Here is a 26,715-nt window from a genome sequence, read left to right as displayed (position 1 = left end):
AATTTAAAGAAACTAAATGGTGTCTTTCTGTTTTAATCACTTCCTTTTTGCTTTAGGTAAAAGTGACCTAAACTGTTACCATAACCACAACCTTTGATTCGATCACAGTACTCGGTCAACACCATCCATCCATTACCCCAGCAGTCAACCTCGGTGGCCTTACTGCACGCCATCTGTTAGCGTGTAGGTCTACGAAGGCCGTTGGGCGCTTAGGTAAACTCTCCAGATCTCAGTCCCCAAATGTCGGAGATGGACAGCTCGCGTGTCGTGGTTCTCCTCACGCGCATCTCAACTGGTGCAGCAGATGGCATGGAAAAATGGATGGATGCCTTGGTTGAGGAGTAAAGATGTCAGGAAAAGTGCAGCTCTATACTGTGCCATATGTTTTGTACCCTCAGGAAACCAGATGGTGTGTGTGCACGCAGGCGTGTGTGGGCCGATGGCCACCGTTTGGACAGTTACCTGCATTGGCAGGACACCCCAGGTGATGGATACTTATGGGCTGTGAAATGGCTTGGAGTCGTCTTTTGTGGGATTTGAGTGCAGTCATTCTCAATATCATTTTTCATCCTCACCCAAATGGGCCATAAAAATATTTCCAGGACCAAACAAGAGACAGAAAACGAAAAGAGACAGAGAGAAAACAATAATTGTGTCCCAAAACAGATCCCTGGCTGCGGTCCAACAAGAGCTGGCAGCCGTCCACTAAATCAGAGGCGATGCTTGGAAGGTGCCCCCATTAAACAGATTTTAAAGGAGCTTTTCATCCATAACACATCTCGGTGCTACTTTGTGTTGCTCAGGTGAAATTGATTTCCTCCAAATCATTGCGCTGCATTGTTTGGTTCATTATACAGCGCATTTTGTTGTTCAGCTTTGCAATGCTTTAGGTGCTTTGAAATCCTATTAAGCTCTGAAGTGAATCTAACTGTGCCATTTGTCTTGCTCCGTGGCCTCATGTTCTGTACCGCTGAATCAGTGTCATGTCTCTGTGTGACACCCTCCCAGAGCAGACCAGGTGAAACTTATTATGATAGATACTGCATATACCAATGATATTACTGCACTTACTAAGAGAGAAAACAGTGAAAAAGAACATTGTTTCAAGATGCACGGAGAGATTTTTTTGTTAGCTCCAAGGCCACCAACGCTTTCTCATAAATTATAAGTAGAGAATGGAGAAACATTTGCATAGTGTTTATCATAATTATGGATCACTACACTGCTCCCTCTGGCATGAGGTGTCTACTGGACACACTGCAGCTTTAGAAGTTTGTCTCACCTGCATCCATGCAGTATAGCAAGACTGGCTGGTGGCTAAATTCCACCCACACCCACTGCAGAGCATTTTACACAGAAGCCATTCCACTTTCGGTACCCTGTAAATCACGATGGTGAGTATCCATTTTTACACATCAGTGGGTAACTGGAAATCAAATGCGAGGAATGGGAGTTGGAGCTAAAACTGGTCTCAGCACAGAAAATGGCCGACTCGCAAACACTACAATTGACCGGTTCATTAAACGCCTCCCCCCCAATCATATCAGCATACATTATCATAGCGTGACATGCTTTGGATCTCTACCCGATGCGGTGTAGTAACAGCCAATGTCTCTTTTGGCTTCTTTTTTTCATTAAAAACAAAAGCACAAGAACAAAAGTGTAAAAAATGGACTAAACAGTGTGTTTGCTAAAGAAGGCTGCAAACATTGGCACGTTCGGTAAACTCGCTGACTGTAGCCATCAATTTGCATATTTAAGAATCTTTCATGTGTGTCTAGTTTTGAGTAAGCCAGAGACAGGGTTTCAAACTCACTCACAGAGCTACAGCCAGTGATGGAAGAGGTACTCGGATCCTTTACTAAAGTAAAATAAGTACATACTACTGTCATGGTCTTGGGTTCCATGTTCTATTTTGATGTCTGTTTCCTGCTTTATTTTGAACTACTCATGTTTCATGTTTGGTTTTACTTCCTGTCTTAGTCCTCCACTCACCTCGTCTCCTGCTCACCTGTTCTCAGTTCCACGGTTAGTCAGTCACTATTTATATCCCCTCAGTTCCTTTGTTCTTTGTTGGTTTGTATTTTGTGCTGTAAGGAGGTTTCCCGTGCCTGTATCTGCTAGCTGCCTGCTCCCTGCACTGTGACAACTACAGTGTAAAATAAATACTCAGTTACAAGTAAAGGTCCAGCATTCAAACTCTTATTTTAGTAAAAGTACAAAAGTCTTAGCATCAAAATACACTTCAAGTACCAAAAGTAAAAGTTATCATTATACAGAACGGCCCATTTCAGAATCATATATATTAAATCAATGGATTATAATTATTGATATTAATGTGTTCATCACTAATGCAGCTGGTAAAGGCTGGAGCTACTTCATACTGCTGGGTAATAATACATTATGTTATTTATAAATTAATTTATATTAACAATCTAAATCTGTAAAATAACTAAGGTTATCAAATAAATGGAGGGCAGTAAAAAGTACAATATTTTCCTCTGAAATGTAGTTGATAGAGACGCATTAACTGGAATTACAAAAGTAAATACAAGAACCTAAAAACAGTTAAAAGCTGTACTTGAACAAATGTACTAAATGTAGTTACACTCGACCAAAATCTGATGGTTACCATTGTCACTTTAACCGGCAAAATCTGTGCTCAACAGCTAGAAATGAGGAGATTCTCGATTTAAAAAAAATGATTCATGTGGTTCAATCTGACACCGCTGTCATTGTAAACCGCATGCGTTGTGCTTGACAGGTGCAGCAAACAGTAACCAACATTTGGGAAGTGTGAGACTTCAATTTGTTTCAACAGCGTAATGGCAAACTGTGCAAACTGACATGCAGACACAAGGTTGACAGAGGACACTAGTGATCAGTGAAGGATATTGGCTGACAGCAGGCAGATATCAGAGCTGGCAGGACGGAGGAGCACTGCACGGAGAATATGGATGAAGCAACAACAAAATGGTTTCGCCTCACCATCACTTTCATTCCCCCTGAGGACGGCGGAGCGAGAATGGCTCAGAAAATACATATCTGCCTACTCTAGGAGACACTGTATCATCTATACAGAAGAGCATAAACAAAGCTGAACAAACGGTCGTAAGCACAAAATGTGATTCTTCTGTTTTTATTCCTCAATCTATCTGCACAGACGCACTCGTCTTCTCTTTTTTTTGTAGCAGCAAAAACGCTTCCCTCCCTCTTTTGCCCGTTACTGTCTCTGGCAATTTAAGGGATCTTACATTCAGATTTTAGGACACTGAGCTCATTTCACACAATTTCAGGCTGGGCGGGTCAAAAGATAAGAGGAGCATCAGTTACATTATCATGGGGTGTATCTATTGATTTTGAGAAAAGAGAATTATGTTTTTTTTGGTACATTGATTATTATATTAAGCATTTATTTCAAAGATGATTTACTTTATAATTGTTTATGAACTTTATAGTGTATATGAGACCTGGCTTTTCCCAATTGCATGCTGCCGTGTATTTCTTTTTTTTACATTTATGATTCACAATGGAGAGAGATTTGTGCCTTTAAAATGCCATGTTTTTATAATCTTTTCTCCCAAATGTTCATAAAAACATGCATTTCTTTTTTCTTGGCTTAAGGGGCCCCACAATTAACCTTTTTATGAAATTGGCTTTAAAAAGGTTTTACACCCCCAAAGGATGTAGATAAACACAGAGTGGAGCATGTAATCCCTCAATCATAATTAAAACATGATAATCACCAAATTTAGAGCAACGGGGATTTCACCTGATAGCAATGCTAAGCTTTAGAAGCACTGTTTGTTTACTTATTTTCAAATGAAATAATCTGACAATAACTGCTCGTCTATCTCACCTGATCGGAGCTGTTTGATGCGCCCCTGGCTGCTGATGGGGTCGATAGGGAGGAAGTCTTTGAACCAGGAGATCTCTGGGTCGGGGATGCCGCTGGCTGCGCACAGCATGGTGGCCGTCCTCGTTCTCTCCACCACCTTCAGCTGGGGACCCATGTCTATACTGGGGAAGCCAAATGGCAACAGGTCCTCTGGAAGGATGAACAGAAAGAAATAAAGTATTCAGAATTGACCGGGGAAGGCAGCGTTCAAAACTCATTGCAAGTAGTCGGAACACGAAGTACAGATGAGGTCGATGGAAATGTCATTCGATTTGCAGGTATTTGGTCATGAACCAAAGTGCTGGAGAAAATGTTTAAGTTATTACACTTCCGATCCTGATGGGAACCGGAATGTTTGTACCAGATTTCATGACATTTCATCCAGTTTCTTTTATTTCACTTAAAAGCTAAAATGATATCCTCATGGTGGGGTTAAAGGAAAAGTGATCACCAACATTATTCGGATGCATCTGAATCATGTGCAAGAGTTCAAATTCAGTCTGGAGCAAAGTGATGGACTGAGTCACTGTCAGACAGACAATGCCCCGCCTAGAGTCACGCAGCTCGTGATAAAGACAAAAAGACAAGTGATAAAGACAGGCAGAGACAGAGGCTTGTGGTCGTGGGCCGGCTTACACGATGTGAGGATTTCTCATGTTTTGGAGCAAATCCACTGGGACAACAATAAACAAATGTCTTTACTCATAAATCTTTGGGACAATTGATCTGCAGTTCTTTAAACACACACGGTCGACTTATCTGCCTGTAGAGAGACAGAGTAAACCCTGCCATGCATTGAATCCATACTTTCCTTCTTCCAAGGTGAAACATAAGACTTGCTCACACACATGCACAGTGATGTGAGAGCCACTGAACAACCCCCCCCCCCCCCCCCCCCCCCCTTTAACACCTGCAGGCCCTTGAAAGTGGAGATAGGGGCGAGGACAGGTGACCTACTGTACCCTTCCTCATCAACGCCGCATGTTCGCTCCTACAGCCAGCTAGTCATTAAGTGATCCAGTAGGCGGCACAGCCACAGCTAGGTTTTACTGTGTGTGTGTGTGTGTGTGTGTGTGTGTGTGTGTGTGTGTGTGACGGGCCATTTCTTAAAGAGTATAAACATACCGCCCAGTCAGCAGGAGCTACTTAAGTGCTGCACGCACACACATATAAACACAGCCAGACACACACACACACACACACACATACACACTCCTTACCTAGAAACACAGGTGTTTGGTGGCAGTGAACTGTGAGTTTCCCATGGTGTGGCTCTGTGTTATGTGGTGGTAATGATTCCTGTCTAATAACTATGCAGAGAGCTGCTCAGAAACAGCAGCAGCAATTAGAAGCTGGGATCAAGAGGAGGGGCAGGGCACTGGGGGTAATAAGGACTTGTTAGCAGTAATTGTTAAAATGTACCAACGATTAGAGAGGCTGGTCTGGGATGTGCCCGCATAGCGTCTGGATATGTCTGATTGTGTTGCGGGGCAGTGGATAAGTGTGTGTGTGTGTGTGTGTGTGTGTGTTTCCTGTGTCTCTGTGTGTGTACATATTTGTTTCTATGTCTATGTTCTCATTTGCATCTTCACAGATTTGTGCGATACGGGTAGAGAAAATGTACAGACACGTCCACACATATCCAGGAAAATCAAGGTGTGTGCATGCAGAAAAGCAGTTGCTTTTTATTTCACATACACACAAACACATTCGCACACACTTTCTGTGGTGAATGGGATTAAGCGTCTCAGTGACAACAGTCCAGATGGCCAGACACGTAATCAAGCATCCATCAGCACTCCTGCTTCCTCCTCTCCTTACCCTTTTAACCACTCTGTCCCTCTCGCACACACACACACACACACACACACACACAGACACCTCCCCCATACCTGGAACTATAATTATATATTCCACTTTCCTACAGCTGCAAAGCAATTATGAAGATGACAATTCGCTCGGCTAATAAATCAAACTCACAAGAGCCCCTTGATTGTCAAGCACAGCAAAAAAAAAAAACGAAAAGTTTGCTCGCTCAAGCCGGGCATCTTGGACGAATCTGGATCCAAACAGTCCCAGACGCAGACCGCGGCCGCATCAACTGCTCCTCTCCTCCTCCGGGCCCCCTGCTACCTAACCACATGACAGACGTGTACCATCTGTCTCCAAACACTCTGCGATGGGGATGAGAGGCTGAGTGGAGATAGGATCTATCGCTCTCTTTCTCTCGTTCCACAGTCATCAGCTTCGGAGCGACCCTGCCAGATAGGATTGTCAAGCCGCTTGCGGAGAGGAGGATGGAGGAGAAGTGCCACAAAAAGCAAGAGAGCAATCAAAGCTCAGAGGAGAGTCTGGTGATGAGTCTGAATGCTGTGGTTAAAGCTTAGGTGGAGATCAGGCCTTGCGGCACGCAACGTTCTGATATCAGCCAACGGAGACCCAGGTGGAAGGAGGGGACACCCCTCTTCACCGTCCCCGACTGATCAATACTAATGATCCACCCGAATGGAGGCCAGTGGTACGGCCATTGATGAAACACGCAGGAAGAGAAAGCAAGGAGAAGGGGCTAGATCGATGGGGAGGTCAGGAGGCGAGCTCCCCCGAGGCGAGAAAAATGCCAGACCTACATCTGCTCCCCTCTGCCCCCCCCACCACCCCTCTCATGAGAAGGTTCAGATGGTCTTTATCACCCCTCCGGCTACTTCTACATGGACTCCCTGGCTGTTAATTAGAGCTCGCCACTGCAGCGGGCTCGGGGCGTGTGCATGTCTGCGTGTGGGGGTGGGTGGGCTCAGTATTCCAGTCAGATCTTTATCAATGCTGCAAATACAGTGAAGGTGGACCTTGGACTGAAACATTAGAGAGAGGTAAGAGGAACAGGGAGAGAGATGGAGAGAAAAAAAACAATAGAAATATATTCTAAAGATATATGAAATGATTCTATATGACGAATTTATAGTGCAATTCTGTTTTGTTTTCAATTAATATAATGATTTTAGAATAAACAGTGTGTGGGGAAAATTCCATGGAATGTACAAATGAGAAATGATGGTGAAGCTCTGGGGGTTGACAGCCACACTTGAATATGGACGGATGGATGGATGGATAGAAAATGTAACTTCTGCTGTTCTGCAGATAGAGATAACCCAGCAGACAGATAGTTGCACTGGACATTGAAGCACAGTTCACTGGAGAGGAGAATAGGGGGCTACAGGTATTCAGCCAGGCTCCGAGATGAGTCAGCGACTGCTGGAAATAGATACTGCGGGCATGGCCTTGATCACACTTTTCACCAAATGAATCATTTATCAAACACAAACAGAGCTGCACAAAAGCACCGCTTATGTTCCATCTCCTGGTTGAATTGATAAGACGGCCTATGGAAAAATGCGCCATGTGTATATAAACACTGAGTGTGTCAACAGCTTTTGGGGGAACATTGGCAACGACCAACGAACATTGTTCCCTGCAGCTTTGTGTTTGTGTGTGTTTGTGTGCATCAAGAGGTTGAGAGCTCACATTTTGGCCTGGTTATGTTTGCAGAAGGGCAATCAGGCCTGGTGCCCGAAAACAGTCGTTGGAGCCAACCGAATCTGGGCAAATATGCAATTCATGCATGCGCGTGCAAGCAACACAAAAACACAAATACTAGGAAAAACAGACACACAGATACCCACACACACACACGGAGTCAAAACACATAATGCATTTGATGCAAACAAACAAACATGAAGCCAGGTTTTCTTTTCCTGTCTCTCTTTGTATTTCCCTCAGTCACCCAAAGACAGATACACACACGCACACACACTATAGCTTCCCCACAGAAAATCATAATTTGTCCTGGTTAACGAAACCGGTTGACTATTCATCTTTCCGTTCATTTCAGCGGGGAATGACCACGTGGATGAAAGAAGCCCAAATAAAAGCCGATCTCAGGGAGCCTGATTCAGGATTAATCTGCCAGCGCTTGGCAGTCTTCAGAGGCTGTAATGCTTTGACTCCTGTAGACTGCAGGAGGGCTGAAGGGGAGCACTTTAAATGCTAATGGCCCTTTATGATAATAGATCACAATACAATACCGAATCGGACTTAGCATCGTGGATGAACCCCACCAAATACCCACATGTGCCCCACCACCCTGAGCCCCACTCTGGCCCTCCTCACAGATCCAGCAGCCGGAGACTAAACAAATAAAACCTGATGATCTCACACATAACACTCTGTCACATACAAACATACTAGAAGAATAGGACTGCAGGAAAAAAGAATAAGAGGAAGGAGGGAGGGAATAAAAACGGTGCAGAAGAAAGTGTGCATATGATGAAAGAGCCGGTTCTCTACTCAAGGAGTGTAATCCTCTTGCAGGCTGAGTTGATACTCTCAGTTGTTTCCAGACCGAAATGCTGCTTGAGCCGCCGGCCTGCCAATGCAGCTGCCGCCTGGGGGGAATCACTGATCTGACTTTGTTGTTCATATGAAGGGTGTGTGCCGTGGTGGCAGAACATCTCTCCTCCCCCTTCTCTCTCTCACCCCCTTCCTCCCCCCATCCCTCGCCTGCCTTTCTCCTAAAATGGGACACTGAGAGGTGAGTATAATCAGGATTACTCTGCACAAACCAGCCGCACACACACACACAGATATGCACACGCACACACACATGCCCATGAACAAAGAAATCCATGTGCATGCACACACATACACAGCTGCAATGATGAGAATCTCTCGCCCACCAGAGCTTTTTCAAACATGCAGAACTGCAGATATTCATATCTCCTGAAGGCAGAACAACACAACTGCAGTGTCCATAGAAAAGAGCAGTTCGGGTGGAAAGGGGATGGGGCGGGTTTGGGGGGGGGGGGGGGGGTTGGTGCAGCAGAGAGCCTGTAAAATGCAAAGGGAGAAGGGGGGGGGGGGGGGGGGGGAGTCGGATAGACAGTGAGGGTCAGGCAGAATAGATGGCAGAGAAAATGAAAGAATGAATAAAACAAGAGAGATGAAATTAGAAACGGACTTCGCTGTGGGCCAAAAAAGAGGCTGCTAGCCAAAGACAGAAAGATATATTCGGTGAAAAGAGAAAGGAGGAAGACGAGAAGGTAATGGGGATGGGATGGGTGATGTGTGATGATGATGTTGAAGGCACAAAAGCCTCCCTGACCATAACCTGCCACATCTCCATCCATTAGGCAGCCTACAGAGCAGTAGCGCATATCCTGTGGCCAACCACTGGCCCCTCACATTGCACAACGTTGCTATTAGTGTCAGTCAACCACTAAACAAAATGATGCGATGAAACACATCAGGGGATGAAAAGACTTTTCTTGCTCAGTAATGGTAAGTCTCTTTTCTTCGTCGTCAGTGGCTGCTGAACCTTTTCTCCATTGAGCCGTGTTTCGAAAAAGAACACGACATTTGTGCACTAACAGCATTCTTTGGTGGCATGTTCTATCAAACAGCACATTTTTTTAAGGAATAGAGTTGTGAAGTGGAAGTAAGTATATTTAAGTACATTTTCCATTGAGCAACAAGAAGAAAATACGAAAAGATTTGCTTTTTTAATAAATAAAAAATGTCACTTTTTGCTTTTACATGCAAAAAGGAAACTATGACTCCCAAGGAGCCTCTTGGCAATAAACACCCAATCACAGACTTCCAATTGCATTGCTTGAGCTGCTAATAGCAGGCTAATAGCAGCAAAACCTAAAGTTTACGCTTTGTATAAACGTGATAATACATTCAGCAGTTTAAATAAGTCGACTTTCACATTCTGGATCAATCTTTGGTACAGCTCTGATCGACTGACTGGCTTCTTCTCCACAGCAATTGCTGCTGAGGCTTATTGGTATTGAAATGATATTAGAAACATTTGTCACACCAAAAATCTGTAGTATCCTTAAATTATCAAAAATACTAATTTGTTTCTATAGCAACACACTTTATGGATACCATTGTAAGAAAACTTTGAAATAGGAAGCTATGTATGGGTGACATAGTCCTTCATCACCATATCGATAAATACTGCGATAAAGTCATTTCTTCGAAATTGTTCATGGATAAAGTAACCAGAAAGTAATGTATTTTAGGTAAATCCAGTAAATTAAATACCTAAAATGCTTATTTAAAATATTGCCATACAACCTGCTTTTTGATTTGCAGCATTGCCCACAATAACCCAGATTCACCCCGAGATATCACAGCGACACCTAACACCATATGGCAAAAATCTGTTGGTTGACAGATTTATATGTTCTAACCAGCATATATTGTATCGCCCACTCCACACAGAGGGAAGAAATACTTCCAGAACCCTCTGTTGCTAACTGTCTGCAGTGCATCTCTGCATCCGTATACGGTGTTTGAAAAAGCAAACTATGGCTACTAACATCTTTCAATGCTTGAAAGATTGGTTTAAATATTGTTTAATTCACCACAGTCCTGTAATGTATTTATCAGCTGATGAGGAACAGTAAATTACATTGTCACAGAGGGGACAGGGGATGTCATGGTACACAGATCTCAGTAAGAGAAAAGTTTACACAAACAGGAAGAGGCACACACGGCCACACACGCTGAGAGACTTGCCCTCGAGGTATAGTTTATGTGGTAATGCGCTTTAGATTGGGGCTGTGTGTGCAGAGATGACGGGCTGGGTAACAGATGGACAGCAGTCTATTCCCTGGGCTACCAGCCTTCTGCTTACCCTGCCCTGCCAACTGCACAGTCCTCATCCATCTCCTGCACTTCTACACCCCCTCCGCCACTCCTCCGACATCCCATTTCATCTGTATTGTTTCACACCATCCTGTAGTGTTACTTAACTCGCCTCCAACCTCCTCATCCTCCATCATCCTCCTTCTCACCTCTCCTCGACCTCTTCCTCCCTCTTGCTTTCTCTTCTCCTCAATTTTCCCCCTTGCAGAAATGAGTTGGCTGCCAAACCGGGGCCTAATCCCCTGATTTTCCTTCATGTAGTACCAGCCCAAGAGGCCATCCCTCTATTTCCTCATCCTTTCCAGCTGTGCTGTGCGAAAGCCAAGTGCCCAGATCCCAGGCTTGCAGCCACATGCTACAAACTTTAGCTCATAGCATGTTGGAGCGCCACATTGGATACGTTTCCCTCCTAGGAGGCAGTGCACATTAGATCGACACCCTCACTCTGGCCAGCTATTGGGATGCTGAAGTACCCTTTAGCTAGCAAGTTAGCTGGCGCTCTCTGTGGCCAGATCACGCTCTGTCGCACTCAGAGGGACTATAAAAAGAACAGTGCACTGAAGCCTGCTGTGAAAGCAGGGTGTGGCATGGCTCTATTGTCACATCTACAACGGACAGCTCAGGGAACCGGAGACGACGGTGGTAACCAGGTGTGTGCGAGTGGAAATGTGCGTGGAGGGTGTGGGGGGGGGGGGGTCTCACCTCTGATAATGGCCAGCTTTGCAGTGACAGACACCTCTCCTTCACTGTTGCGTGCCACGCACTCATAGATGTTCTCATCTCGAGGTGCTCTGAGCGGTTGGATCCTCAGCACAGCACCTGAGCCTTCATCAAACTCTATGGTCTGGACGGCCACAGAACCACAGGAGAAGACACATTAGTTACAGCAGAGTAAACAGACGGATAACTGGAAGAATAGCAAACTACAATGTTGTAAATAATTAACTTAGCATAGTTTTCTTTTACCGTAATAATGTGATAACAATCATACTGTGATACTTCATTAATTTCCTGAAAGGATTGTCTTTTTCTTTTTTTTTCTTTACTTGCCCTCCCCTCCACGAGGTCAGGCTCAGCTATCGTCCTGGAGCTGGCAGGGATTCAGAGGCTTGCACAAAGACACTGCAGCGAGGTAAACACTTACCAACATGGGGAGCTTAAACGTGGGTCCTCTGGTTGAAATACATTATCTCTAACCATTGGGTCTTATTAGTTCATCAATATTAAATCAGTCCTCTAATGTGATTGCACGGCTCTGTGGAATAGCCTGCCTGATAGCACATAGCTTAGGGACAACAATATATGCATTTGAATATGCAATCTGATCCATATTTTTATGTGACACCTTAGAAAAATGCTCTGTGATTCCGTTGCAACAAATTTGTCTTCGTGGATTATATTTGAAATTTGTGTTGTTTTGAAGTTAAATTAACATTCTTGTGATATATACTTTTTGGGGAATGTGCTTGTTAACTCACTTGACGAGAATTAGCTGAGAAAACTGATACCACCCTCATGTCTGTACTTTAACTTTATAGCTAATGACAGGAGTTGATTAGTCAACTAGTAGCATGGTGCTACTGATCGTTATGCTACGCTAAACTTGTCAACGCATGGATCTTGCTTCATATTCAGCTTACAGACAAGAGAGTGGTGCCAATATTATCATCAAACTCTATTTCACAAAACAAATGTTGAACTACGCCTTAAAGAGCAATATCTGATCTAGCACGAATAAATATTGAAAGATCTATCTATCTAGAAATATACTGTGTAACCTAGACATGGTAATAGTACACATCCACATGTCTTTATCATGTACTGCTTTGTATTCATGATGCTTCTGCAGTAGGAGTTGACCATTGTGCATTGTGACAACCACCTCGATACGCTGGGAGTTGACCTTCTTGCCCTTCTTGTTCCAGTAGACGACAGGCTTGGGATTGCCACTGGCCTGGCACACAAATGATGCCACACCCCCTGACACTCCGATCTGGTCTGTGGGAATCTTGGTGAACTTTGGGGGAGCTGAGAGACAGAGAGAGAGGAAGATGGGGAAGAGAAAAAAACAAAACACTCGTGTGAAAATTGATACCCTAACATCCAGAGTACATCAAACTGACTCCAAAGCCAGCAACGACCCCCTGCTGACCACGCCCCATTTCACTGTCAGTGACCGGTCAGGCTGACTTGTGTTCTGATGGCTGCATGTTGTGCTTACTTCCTGGGTATCATCTAGAGGACACACTGAAGGACTTCCTGTGGGTCATAAATAAAAGATGGGGTTGGGCTTCAGAGGAATATCTCTCTCTCTCTCACTCTCTCCTCTCTCTCTCTGTCTGTCTGTCCATCTCACCCTCCCTCTCTCTCTCTCTCTCTCTCTCTCTCTCTCTCTCTCTCTCTCTCTCTCTCTCTCTCGTTCTGCCTCCTCCGGGGCAGGCTATCCTTGTACTGCATGCAGCACAGGCTGTCATGACACATGAGTGTTTCACAGGTAGAAAAAGTGTTGGCTGCACATTCACAGCATATAAGTGGTTTAAATTTATAAATATCAGAGGTGCCATTTTGTGCCTGCATGCTCGAACTAATACGAGGGGATTTGCACTTTCCTTTTGCAAATTCTAATAATCTTAACAACTACAGTGAATTTACCAACACTTATCGTTTTGGTTCCCAGCTCTGCCTCAGCGGTGGAACTATTTTTCTTGTTATGACGCATCTAATGTGGGATATATAAGTGCAGCTGTTACCTTTTGCAAGAAAATAGCAATTTCTAAGTCCGATATTGAGCCAACAGTACTGAACCTATATTTTTCGCAGTGGCTGAGTCAGATCAATCAAACAACTTCATGCCCCCCCCCCGCGCGCTATCCGTCTGTGGCCTGTTGCCATGGTGCCCAGCTTAACTCCTCCTCAGCTACAGAATCACTGCCATCCATCAGGGTGAAGTCAGGATGACCCTTACCATAGCAACCTGGATCTCTCCTCCCACTCCCCCTGTGTCTGGGTGGGTGAGGTCCTGCTGTGTTGATTCGCTTCTGCTCTCAAGACAGAACAGGAACACACACAAAAAAAAAAGAAACTGCCTATCAAACAATCGCCAGCAAATTCTGTTTGCCCGTTTTCCCACTTCGGCTCACTTCACTGGCTAACAGCCACTCAGACCACCTTCCAGTTTCACCGCAATGCCTTGACGGTAAGTGGAATAACACTGTGTCAAAAGACTTCTCCTGTGCATGCATGCTGCAATGTGTGCCTCTAAAAGACAAACTCTGAATGTCAGAAATAAAGTGGTTTCATTTTATGTTCGCCATAATCCTCAAGAGGAAGCAGCAAAAAGCTGGCACAGTATAGTCACTCAGAACAAATTTATGCCCACCATTTTAGAACTCAAGAGCGGGATATTTCCTGCCTGTTCGACGCTTCACAAAAGCACACTAAGTATTGAGCAAATTGCCCTTTCCCCCCTGCCAACAACGTGAGAATGTGAAATATCAAAAGTCCCCCAAAAAAATGTCATGGCTGAAAAATGTCTTCTCCTAGCTGTGGGATTATGAATGAATTTCATGTTCCTCTTACGACTTCTACATGGGTTTCAGTGGCTTTATGTTGAGTCCAAAACTGTGTTCTCTTAAATGCGCTTCAACACCAATCCTCGTGCAAAACGGAGCCCACTGGCAATGTTACCACTTAAGCCTCATCTCAAAGCCAGGGGAAAGCACACCAAGGCACCGGCTCTGGGTGGATTCACACTGAACAGAGACTTGTTATGAATTGCAGGTTATAGAAAGCTGCACGGAAAACGAGGGACTAATGAGGATCTCTGTCTCTTTAATAGTAGGTTTCACTCTGACGCACTAGGCAGGTCTACCACGGATCTACCGCTGGTCTGTTTTTTAATGAAACACCTTTGTAACCTATACTCATCTGACTGACTTGTGCTCAGATGTGACTGAAACCACCAGCAGGTTCCATAATGTTCCATTATGGTGCCTTAAAGACTGAGTGATAATGACAATACCAGCCGTGGTCTGACAAGCCTTTTAGCCTCTTTTAGTAATGCATCTCTCCCTGTTTGTGTGTCAAATCTGTTTGCATCTCACAGCCAAATATGTCCAACAAAACAAATGATGTGATACAAAGATGATGAGGACAGCTGGAGTACACTGTGAAGTTGAAGGACGGAAATGTGTACACATCGGATAAACAATTAAAAGGAATTATTCATAGCTAGATTTGCATGATTTTGACATTGTTTGTGTCTGAAAGTTAAATATGGATCATTTTTGTGGGGGAAATAACAAACATGTTTTGCATGGAATTCAAACAGTAATGGAAAAAATGATAATTTCTGTAATGAATTCATTAATTTTCAAAAAGGTGGAAGAGATTTAATTTGAGCCATCTAGTCTAAGGAGATACAAATCTCACCTTTTAGGACTACTGTCTGTTTTCCTTAAGGAGGCCCTATTGGGTGGAAACAATCATTCAGAAAAGATAGAAAGGTTGTGATACCTTTGGGTAATTTTGTTCCGTCTCTGTGTGACTTTACAGTCAACACAGCCTAACAGTGTAGTTTATTGTACACCTGTGAACTAGGATGTTCCCGTTCTGCGTGTGCAAAATCATAAAAATGTGATAAACTTTGCAGGAGAAACAGTAAAGAACACAGTGAAGATTTGCAAAACGAATTGTTGATGGAAGAAAAAAACATGTTTATTTCAATTTGTCTTTATTGAGAACGCTAGGGAGATATGGGAGAGTGCTTTTCTACAGCACTATCCCTTCTGCAGAGACACACTGTAGGTGGTCCAAAGGCAGAGATTTTCAACTGAAAGTTATTTGTTGTGTAATTCTACCTCTTCACTCAATATAAAAATATTTCCGATATGACGTCGGTCTTCTCGAAAGATCATGGCCTCAGATTGCTTACACGACTGGAAAATGAAAAATAGATTCGACAATCCCCGGTTCCTAACAGCGAGAAGTGCTCTCTCCATCTTTAGCCTGCATCCTCTTCCGGAAAAAAAATCAGCTTGGTTATATTTTCAGAGCAGTGACAGCTGGGTGTGTCTGAGCATGTGTGTGTGTGTGCGTCGTTGTATGTGTGTGGACTACCGAGGCTGTGGAAATGTTGTAATCAACGAGATGATGAGGAACATGCTCATGGGACCTACAGGCTTATCAAGACATATTAACAACGCCACAGTCCAGAGCTGATGGACTGGCAAGGCCTGGTTTCACTCCTTTGACACACACACAGGAGGTGCATACACACACGTTTCACATATCGTCACACCTTTTGTTCGTCGCATTGACTGCTGACAATATACCAGCTGCCATTCAGCTATGAAAGAGAAAGAAAGGTAGCCTACAGCTAGCAAGGTAATGTGTTATCACTGCAAAATACTGGCATAGCTAGCTAACTAGACAGACAGACAGATAGATAGATAAAGTTAGTCATACCTAGTGCTCCACACACACTGCTCAAAGGGCTGGTTAACAGGATAATCAAGGGCAGCAGCAGAGCCCTCAGGGGAGAGGGGCAAATGCGGAGCCCCAGGTTAGGCCTCCTGGTCTGGACTAGAACTCCACCTGTCCCGGACAGAGGCATGGCACCACCGTGGGTTGGTTGGAGATGACGGAGATACAGGTTGGGCTTCACTCAACAAGGGTGGGCACTCTGCGGACACATACAAAAAAAACACAAAAACAACAACAACATGAAGGTCAGCTGAAACCAATGAAAGGCATGTCTCCTCTACCTCTGATTCACCGTGCCGCCTTTGGAGCGGCAGCTGAAATGTCAGCGCATCATGAGGGGAGAGGGGAAAGCATACAATAATTCATATGAAGAGAGAACATCCTCACGAAGAAAATTAAAGACAAATTCATGCTAATGCAGGATTAGGTCTTTTGATTTAGCCAGAGCACTTGATTTGGGATTAACAGCTCAAGCAGGCCAAGCTCTGACTGAACTAATACCAGAACAATGGAGCCACTGCTCAACAACTAAGACAAGAAACAGACCGAAATAGTTTCTCTGCGTACTGCCTCTGTATTAATAAGAATCCTTTTTCTAGTGAGCCGTGAAATGAGCCGCAACGGTACATTTTTAAGAGTTTTTTTTCTTTTTTGTCCTCAGACGTCCTAATAATTTCATTTAACTTTAGCTTTGGCCTAATTCCTTTTTAGCGCTCAGTATTTTACTGTTCTGGTGGCATGTAAAAGAGTTAATGCAATAATACATCTACAGACTAAGAATACAAAACACTTAAACAGAGAGGATTGAGGGGTCGGTAGGAATGCGGCAAAATTCAATAAAACCAAATGTATCAGAAAGTGCTTGTTTAATAGATGTTGCCCCTCTTGTTAATCTGTAGCCTGGGGGGGGGGGGGGGGGGGGGGATCTCTGTCAGTATTTTGCTCTATTTCCTCACATAACACATACGATGCCGCACATATCTGGAAGTCTGAACATAATTCAGCTCTGTCTGCTGTGCAGAAGCTCCTTGTCTGGGATTCAATAACTCCTTAGTCCTATCGAGCTCCGCCGACCCCCACCCCTCTGCCCGATGTGTCAGAACGCAGGTGGGGAAGCCAAATAAGAAGGGAGCCTTTGTTAACCTGTCAAATATCTACACAAATTCACGTCTCCCCTCAAGTACCAGCACAGGATAACATATATGCTCTCCGGGGAGACATAATATGTATTCACAGGTGACAGGCCACATTGTGATCGGCACATAAATATGTGCAAACACCCTGTGAGCGCACTTTCACCCTGACATCCCCGATACAGGGGCAGAAGTGGAGTAGTAGTGGAGATGGGGCCGACCCTTCCTTTATGACCTGCCCTTTACTAAATGAAAGAGGCATATCTGGTGAGATACATATTCAAAGACTCCTCCAGCCACTTATTGAGCTAATGACCTGCTCAAACACATTACTGTCTGCCGGCTCCTACACTAAAAATAGCTCATCTGAAAACATGGCCGCCTATCTGATAGGGGCTCGTTTTCGCACCGCTTTGCCCTCGTCTTATCATGCGCCTCGTAATAGACGTCGAATAGAAAAGCTTTCAGCGTCCCCCTTTTTCAATTGAACAATGCGATAAGAAAAATCAGATCAGGGCTCATTCAAGCACCATTGGCAGCATGTTAAGTAAATTCTCCTCTTACGGAAACTCAATTTGCCGCTTTTAATCGAACTAGGAGGACTGCTCAGCATGGAGCCACACGGCCACTGAAACGTTAGGTACTACTCGTATGTCGCAGTGTCTGCTTCCTCTGTCCTGTGTGGTGGATTTGCTGGGGCCTTCATACCTCTCTGTGACCTCAGTCTAACTCTATCTATCATTCTCACTTCATCCACCCCTCCCCATTGTCTATCACCTGCTGACAAAGCCCTCTCTACTCTACCTCACCCTATACGTAATCCTTAATCTTACCCTCCCGCATTAGTCTCCATATTCCTAAAATCTCCTCTTCTCCCATCTACTTTCATCCGCTTCCTCCCCTCTCCCCTCTCCCCTCTCCTCTCCTCCTCGACTCCCTTGTTGGTAACCTCTTCTGCCTGGATGCCATCTCCTCCCTGGCACCTTTGTCATTCATCTTCTCTTTCTATACACACTCTAACCCCTGCTTGTATCCAAATCCTCTTCCTCTCCCCCAGCTGCCCCATAGCTGGTTGCTCCAGCTGTTGTTGGTCCATTGACACAGTTCAAACAAAAGGGCTTCGAGCATCCCGCAGCTGTGAGCGTTGAAGGAGCGAGCCAAAAGAGATACAGACGCAGCAGCAGACCAGGCCGGCCTGGGCACGTCTGCGCTTGTGCTAATGGTGTTTAACGCTTTCCAGCCACGCTCTTCCTCCCAGCAAATGTAGATAGACAACAGCCGTGCCCTCTTGCTTGTCGCAGAAGTAGAGTTAAAAGGCGTAACCGTTGTGAGCATGAATATTCCCATGACTCAGACCTACCTACTGCCTCTACAGCCCCCTCACGGATATGACAACCCGCTCTCCCCGATCATCTGGCTCAGCATCCGAAGGCAGCAGGCGTTGGTCTTATTGCCTTTTCAGCGTGACAACACAGATGGTCAGCCAGACAGATAGATTGATGGGGGTACATGTGCTATTTATTGCGGGGGAGGCTGATAATGACACCATAGCTCAGGTGGTGAAATGTACACCGGTTATTGTGCTCCATCAGGCTGATGAAATAACAATGTTTAGGTGGCATCCAACCTGCCCCTGCTCCGCTGGGTCCCTTGGAAGATGACATGTTTTGTTTTTCTCACCCCCCCCCCCCCCCCCCCCCCCCCCCCCCCCCTTTACCCATGATGCCTTTCACCACAAGTGGGTTGAGATGGTCTCACAGGGCCTGTCTCCATGACAACGAGTTACGATGGAAAGACCAGATCTGTTTCCTGCTAGCAGTGAGAAAGCACACCTGATAGGAGGCTTGTGTTCTTTTTATGTCTTTAAGCTTTAATACTGATCCAGTGCTGTGGGCAAATGTGTGTTATGGTGCTTGGGGGACCCGACAGAAGAAAAAGAGTTCAGAAAACATACTTTTCTATTTATATTTAAGGGAAACACAATGGGTGGAAAAACAAAATCCAGCCTATGGCTGTGCAGTGCACCACAAAGCTTTTTAGGGTTTGACCAATACAATTACATCCACTGTCATTTGTCCTCTTCTACATTTGTACCAATGATTCTGAACTTATAGCATACACATATATATTTTTGTATTAAATTATGTATGGCTTTGTGAGCCAGCTTGGAGAGGAAAAGTTTGTTGTAGGGGCCGTGGATTGCAAGAGGACACAAGGAAGGGCTGGGACTGATATTAATGTTTCCTATGACCCTGGAACCTGTAGGCACACTACTCTCACAAAAAGCATGCACACCCACACCCACACCCACACACACACACACACACATGGCAGATGGCAAAGCATCATGGGGGAGATTGGCACTCACTCTCTCACACGTCCCTTCTCACTCTTTTAAACACACAGCCCACAGACACACAAATATACAGACACACACACGCATGAACATGAACACACACACACACACACACACACACACACATTGAGGATCAGAGGCACAGGATGGTGCACGGCTTACTGCAGGCATGAGCTGCACCGCCCCGGTTACATTTTTAGCAGTGAAAATAAACTATTTGAGGCTCCTCTCTAACAAGAAAACACACCTGTCACTCAAATACTGCGATTCTTTGCCCTGAATATAAATGAATCAGGAGACTTGGGTGCTTCAACTAAATCTCTATCAGTCTTAATGCCGCAGGATGCTGAAATTAAACTGCGGTTCGCCGATACAGTAAACATCCAAACAATGTTATCATGTGAAGGATCGACAAAATACGATTCCCAAGCGGAGGCAACATCACTGATCTGAAGCTATAATAAATGTTGCTGCTGGATTTTCACACAGCTGAGAGCAAATATGACTTAAACAGCAATCTCACACCAACCCTGCAGGTACGAAAGGAAAGCCATCTATTTCATTATTATGTGTTTCATGATCAAGTATACCGCTAACACAATATCTCATTCATCAATTATTCTAGCAATATATTCATTCATATCATATTTATGATCATTATCAGTAATTCTTTAATCTGACTAATTCATTACTTGATTATTTTTCAATTCATGTCACTTTAAATGTAATCATTTGGGGGGTTTGACTGTTGGTCAAAAAGGCCATTTTAAGACATTACTCTGAACTGTGGTAAATTGAGATTTGCAATTCTCCACATTGCATTATTCATTACTAAACTAAATTATGAATAAAATGACTAATTACACACTAAATCATTAGCTTACACAAAAAAATAATAGCTTAGTTGATCATAACAATGAATAATAAAGTTGACATACCAAGGTGTATTTTCTTGTGAAATAATAAATGATTCCATTCTTAGGTGTGTTTGCTTTTAGCTGACTCTTAATGTGTTATTTGTTTTTAATACTGTTTAATCTGTTGGTTTATTTGCGTTGTATTTTAATGCTGCGGTCTCGGCCTGGTCACTCTTGCAAAACAGGTTTCCAACCTCAATGAGACTTACTTGGTTAATTAAAGGTTAAATAAATGAATACATAAATAATAATATTTGTTTTATCTATATCTACCTAACAAAATGTGTTTTTATTTTCATGTATGAAATAGGGGGAGAATACTTTATTGGTTTGATGAAATCATATTCATTTATTTATTTGTATTCATTATTTCTTTCAGTCATCGATCAAAGTATGAGGTAAATAGGTATAAGTACAGACTTACTTTAGGTCTATTTGTGTGGATTATTTGTGTATCTGAAGGTTTTTAAATTCCTTTTCTTTAAAGAGCTGTGCATTTTCCATTTCCCGTCTTTGATGAAAGTGTCTGTAGATATTCAGGTATCGTGGAGTGTGTGTCTCTGTTTCAGAGCTTTCAAATCTCTCTCATATGTCCCCTGTGTCTTCAGTGGGACGTTTGCTTTCATACTTTATTATGTGATCTTCAGAAAACCAGCATGATTTTCTTATTATCATGAAATAATGATATCCGAGTGATAAAAATAGCTTTCCTGGAATAATGTGAAAACAGAATTGAAAAATTGTATCCTCCCACGTCCTCTCTCTGGCTTTCTCTGGCAGGGAGCATGAGTTTTGCTTGAGGCCAATATTTAATTAACTGATCACCTGCAGCTAACAGGGTATAGAGCATAAGACACTAGCATGGCCCATTGCTGCTGATGGAAGAGTGTACAATTTTCTTAACTCTAAGCTTTGATTTTCTTCATTTTGGCCACATTTACAGCAACATCCTCGCTGTCTGACCCTTCAGTCTAATCCTACCAAGAAGTGAAGGAGCTATCAGCCTCTCACACTGCACACCAATAGAATCACACACCAGCACTACCAGTATTTCTGACCATTTCTGCGGTTAGATCGCTCAAAGCCCCTAAAACCTTCTGGATGTGCTTCAGTTTTTGTTAATCACAACCCCATTTCATAGCCAAGAAAACATGGATTTGTGATTGAGGAACAAAGGGACGGCTGGCGAGAGAAGCGTGACTGAAATCGTCCCCCCTCCCCAATCCTAATGTGCAAAAATAACCAAACTAAGTTTCTCTTTGACCTCAATCTCTGCATGTCTAGGACATCGCAAAGCTGCTGCAGCCCAACAATAGTGCTGCAAATGTGCACCCACGCATCTTAAAGGGGCTCCGAGGTCAAACAAACCAACGCAGCCAGAAAGAGGCATCCAGTAATGGATGCATTGGCCTCGTATGAGCCCAGCAACAGATGGACTGGCTCCCGCTAAGCAGGAAGTGTATTACCCAAATGGTATAAAAGTACATATAGGGCAGCTTATCGGAGGGGATCAGAACAGAGGGAATCTAGTAAAAGTGTTTATAGGCGTGAAGTGAAAGTCACAGTTAGTGTTGCTGGGATGAAGAGTAAATCTTTATATTTCCTTTAAATTCGATATTGTAATATCATTAAATATGGCCATATTATTATTAGAACATATTGTACTACAATGTTGTCTTAAGTTACATTCATTTACAGTACATTATTCTCTAACCATTATTTCAACAACTAATGGTCCTTTAATTAATCTCTAATGTAATGCCACCTGCTTTTGAGGTGTTACGTTCACGCACCAACTGCTTCTGCTTACCTTAGCAAAATTTAAACGAAATGTAAAATCAATTTTGAAAAGGGATAAGAAAAGCATATTATATATAGCTATAAATACTTTCAAATCTTAAAGATATTGCTTTGAAAACACAAGCTAAATCTGCCTGGTACTCAGTTGCAAAAACAGCTGAATGTTGTTTATAATATTTATATTTCTTTAACAAAGGTGAGAAAGGTACGAAGTTATGTAGCAGTCAGTGTGAATGTGCCCACAATCTATATGCTTTAACATGTCCCAAATTTGGTTCAAACGGGAGCTATGCGTCACACTGCTGGGTGAAATCCTCACAGCTTCTATTACGACAATTTTCATGCTTTGAAATAAGTTGAAGGATTACTTTCTCCTCCATGAGCTGAGTCAATTTTTCAACCCCTTAGGCTCATAAACCTCTTTCAAACCCCCTTGGGGTAATGCCAAAAATGCAATGTCATCCAGCTAAGACATGGCTGGGTTTTTTTTTTTTTCTCACAAAAAATCGACAATTTGCAGATACAGTTTCACCTGACAGGTGAAAGTTTCCCCCTGACAACAGCGGCATCGCCACATATAAACACCTACGCAACGTTCACACCAACTGAAACGACGACTCAGAGCTCACAAACACCCAAACATATTTCGTAATTTCTTTCGGCAACCTCTCTCTCCCTGTTGCTTGCTCCTCAGAGGCAGCCGATCTCTTGTGCAGCGACTCATTACGCAGGCTGATGGTTGAGTCCTTGTCAACTCACAGTCCAATTAGCATATCTAAGGCCTGGCACAGACTCTTATCCTGGCGGGAGAGAGAACTGTATTTACATACTGATGTCCACATAGTTATGCACTTGCATGTACATCCCTAATTGTTACACAGCTCTGACACATGAGAGAAGAGGCATTGTGTAAAGGACACGATTGCAGGGCCGGTCCCCAATTCAAATGTAAGCCCCACCTTTGCGTCTTTGCATAAATCTAATGTCTGTCTGTCCGTCTATCTATCTATCTATCTATCTATCTATCTATCTATCTATCTATCTATCTATCTATCTATCTATCTATCTATCTATCTATCTATCTGTCTGTCTATCTATCTGTCTGTCTGTCTGTCTGTCTGTCTGTCTGTCTGTCTGATTAAAATTCCATGGAGCAGTGCACACACACACACACACACACACACACACACACACACACACACACACACACACACACACACACACACACACACACACAGGAAAGCAGTGTTTCTTGTCAGCCACAGACACCTCAGCCAATTAGTGAGCTTCTCCTGGAGCAGGATAAGGCTCCATGACAACAGAGAATACCTTCATCTTCCTGGACGTCTTTGTCATCATCCCTATCCATCAACATATTTCAATTGCGCTTCATTAATGAGACATGCCAGCCATTTTTACCCTCCCTTTTTCCTGCTGTTTAGCAAAACCTACAGATCAGTCGGGAGACAAAGAAGGGGTGGTGTAAAGCAGATTTCGGGGCTTGTTGATAAGCTCGCCTTGAGAGTGATAACGGGAGCCTTGAGTGCTCTGTAAATGGATTCAAAATGGATACGTCCTTTAATTGATTTATAAAATGAATAGCATCCTTTTGCAGTCACACAACAGACGTTTGAAATACCAACATACGACAGGCACAATACTGCCCCGTTCACTGTTGCCCACTGGTTTGCATGAAATGTAATCTTGCATCTAATCAATCTTGGAGTAACGCTTAATTCATTCTTTGTTTGTGTAGAATATCTCCAGCCCCTTTGGGAGGTGCTTATTAATTTTCTGGAGACACACTGCTGTGTTTGCCCATGATCCAATTTTCTCCCGTGTATTTGCGCTGCCATGGTATCACCTGTCTGGATTGGTCACATGCTATGTCGTCAGCTGAGGGCTCATTAACTCACAACTGCAACACTGTTCTGCAACAATACTGAGATCACCTCTGGACATAACACACATCTCACACCACTTACTGTTTGGTATATGGCGTTTAGTAAAGCCAATAAAATAAAAGTTGATGACCGACAACTTAAATGATCATTAACCATGAAGAATTCACCGCTGAATAGAAATGCTTTCTGAGGCTGCATGTGTGTGCTGGTGAACAAATCCCATTTAGGTGCAACAAAACAGACCAGCCTTCGCAGCTCTGTCACTAACCAGCCATTGCATGACTTCCTGATGGAGATGAGATTTGTGACGCCAAATGAATTTCTCCTTGAGGGACGATAAAGTTGTGAATAGAATTGAAAACCAGAGTAATGGGGTAGAAAAACTGCATTTGTCCTCCCTCTCATTGCTGGAATCAGACGGAGAGTGCATCTCGGTAAGTGGAGAGATGAAATGCTTGTCAACGGTAACAGACTTGCGCACGGACGCTCTCCACCAATGACTAGCCATTACTCTCACCTCCGTCAAACAAATACTTCATCCAACGTGGCATCCTTCAGCGCCGCGGAGACAGAGTAATCATGAAATGCCCCAAACAAATGTGAGGCTGCATTCAAGAGACATGTCAACCAGTCCCCACTATCCCCACACACACACACACACACACACATGTCACACACTGCGGAATGAAAGAGGCTAATCTTCTACCTTTTAAGTTTTCTATCTGTGAGCTGTGGTGATGGAACAGTGCTGTAAGTTTCCTGGACGTTGTCCCTTTTCCATCCTGCTTGGTAAAGGTCTTTAGCAGAACTGTTGCACTGATGCAATAAAGATGTTCTTTCACTAACCGGCATATGGAGGCGTGCCAAAACCTTCTCTTTTCTTGCTTCCGCAGAGCTGACTACAACATATGGTGCACTTGGATTCGGATAGGCGGCAGAGGCAGCAGGTCTATTTTGTTTGACTATTTTAAAATCTTACAACTGTATTGTAAGACATTTCTAAACAAGACCACAGCCATTCTAGCGGCTCTGTGAGGCTGTACTGAGCAAAAACGCTCACAATGACGACGCTAACATGCTGATGTCAAGCACGTATAATGTTAGTTGAGTGCATATGCATGCTAAATCACTTGCTAATTAGCTGATGATGGCGCTAGATGAAAAGTTAAGGTGTCACCAAAGTGATTCATCCTGAGGAGGAAATGAATGTCTATCCATCCAATAGGCCAACCCACTAACTAGCATCTGTTGTATTTTGCCACACAACATATAACATAGTGATATAATAACCTGGACCTGATAATAAGATAATAACAACACGTAATTAGACACAGAGATACAATGTTACTGTCGACATTATTATTCATCCCAGTCAATAAAGCAACTCCAAATGAAATTCTTATTTCATATTTCGCAAGATCTCAAAAATATGTTGGCCCCCATCCAGCCCAAATTAATTCATCCAGCTCCAAGAGTTGAAAACACTCTTGAGGTCTTGTCAAGCGCTTGAGGCAAGGTGCATATTCCAGGATTTGAACATGTATTGGCGGCTAACTGTACACTTCAAAAGTAGACGGTGTCCGCTCTTTCTACAAGTTCTGATTAGGCAGTTTGTCTTCTGCTTTGTCAGCCACCTTGTCAGTCAGTCCTCTGCTCCTAATGACTCCTGTCAGTCAGGGATGTAACTGTCAAACCGAGTCAATGGCTGCTCTACCCACTCCTCATCATTGGATAATGAGCCGTGCACATCGACACATTTAGCCATTTTCAGTGCAAATGTCAGCAGAACAACAAGCTCTCACAACATGTTCCCTGGTCATGCAATAAGCAGAAACTTCTCTGCAGAGAAAGAGACTCTGTCACATTTAAGCAGAGAAAAAAAAGACAACGGCGAGACGTTGTTCAGGAGGAGCAGAAGGAGTTAGCTGTTGAAGTAGAGAGAGGAGGGCTGACGGAGGACAGCGAGGCAGCGGCAGCAGCAACGGGGAGATGATGCCCTCTTTTGCATAAGGGAGGAGAGGAGGATGGGGGAGGGGAGAGAAGGAAGGTGAAGATGTCTTCAGATGTGGCAGTTGTGATGAAAAGAGAGGCAAATGACTGGAGACAAGAGGTGGAGAAGAGAGGAAGAGTGTGTGTGTGTGTGGGGGGGGGGGGGGGGGGGGGTGGGTTGCATTATTCATCCCTGCTGACCCATCAGAATCTCTGATTCATGTGGAGAAGGGCATCAGTCAAGTCACAACCGATCCCTTTGCCTTCGCTCATGTGCACACACGGAAGCACAGACACACGATGAACACACACATCATTGCAAATTATCTCCTGGTTAAAAATAATAATTATGGGCCCGGTTTGCTTTTGACAGCGTCAACAAAACACTGAGATTGTTTTTTGCACAACAAGGTTATAGCGGAGTTTCTATCTGTTCTAGGATTATGTTCCAATGAATAAATGACCTGTCTACATCACACCAGTCAAAGCTATAAACAAACATGTGTGCTAGGTCTGGATGATGGAC

General features: G+C 43.7%; 1 protein-coding gene across 1 annotated transcript in view; it reads right to left on the bottom strand.

The window, feature by feature from the left end:
* ptprsb (protein tyrosine phosphatase receptor type Sb) overlaps positions 1-16,220 on the bottom strand; it is a gene marked incomplete at its 5' end in the record, with an annotated part of 47,520 nt that extends 31,300 nt beyond the window's left edge. Inside the window, 4 exons of the mRNA XM_079173779.1 lie at positions 3,860-4,048; positions 11,309-11,450; positions 12,486-12,634; positions 16,073-16,220. Coding sequence (XP_079029905.1) covers positions 3,860-4,048; positions 11,309-11,450; positions 12,486-12,634; positions 16,073-16,220 — 628 coding nt within the window. The remainder of the gene's footprint in view (positions 1-3,859; positions 4,049-11,308; positions 11,451-12,485; positions 12,635-16,072) is intronic.
* Between the last annotated feature and the right edge of the window lie 10,495 nt (positions 16,221-26,715).

Source organism: Pholis gunnellus (genome assembly GCF_910591455.1).
Source record: "Pholis gunnellus genome assembly, chromosome: 14".
Lineage (NCBI taxonomy): Eukaryota > Metazoa > Chordata > Actinopteri > Perciformes > Pholidae > Pholis > Pholis gunnellus.
Note: the sequence above shows the minus strand (reverse complement) of the source record. Positions and strands in the feature narration are given on the sequence as shown.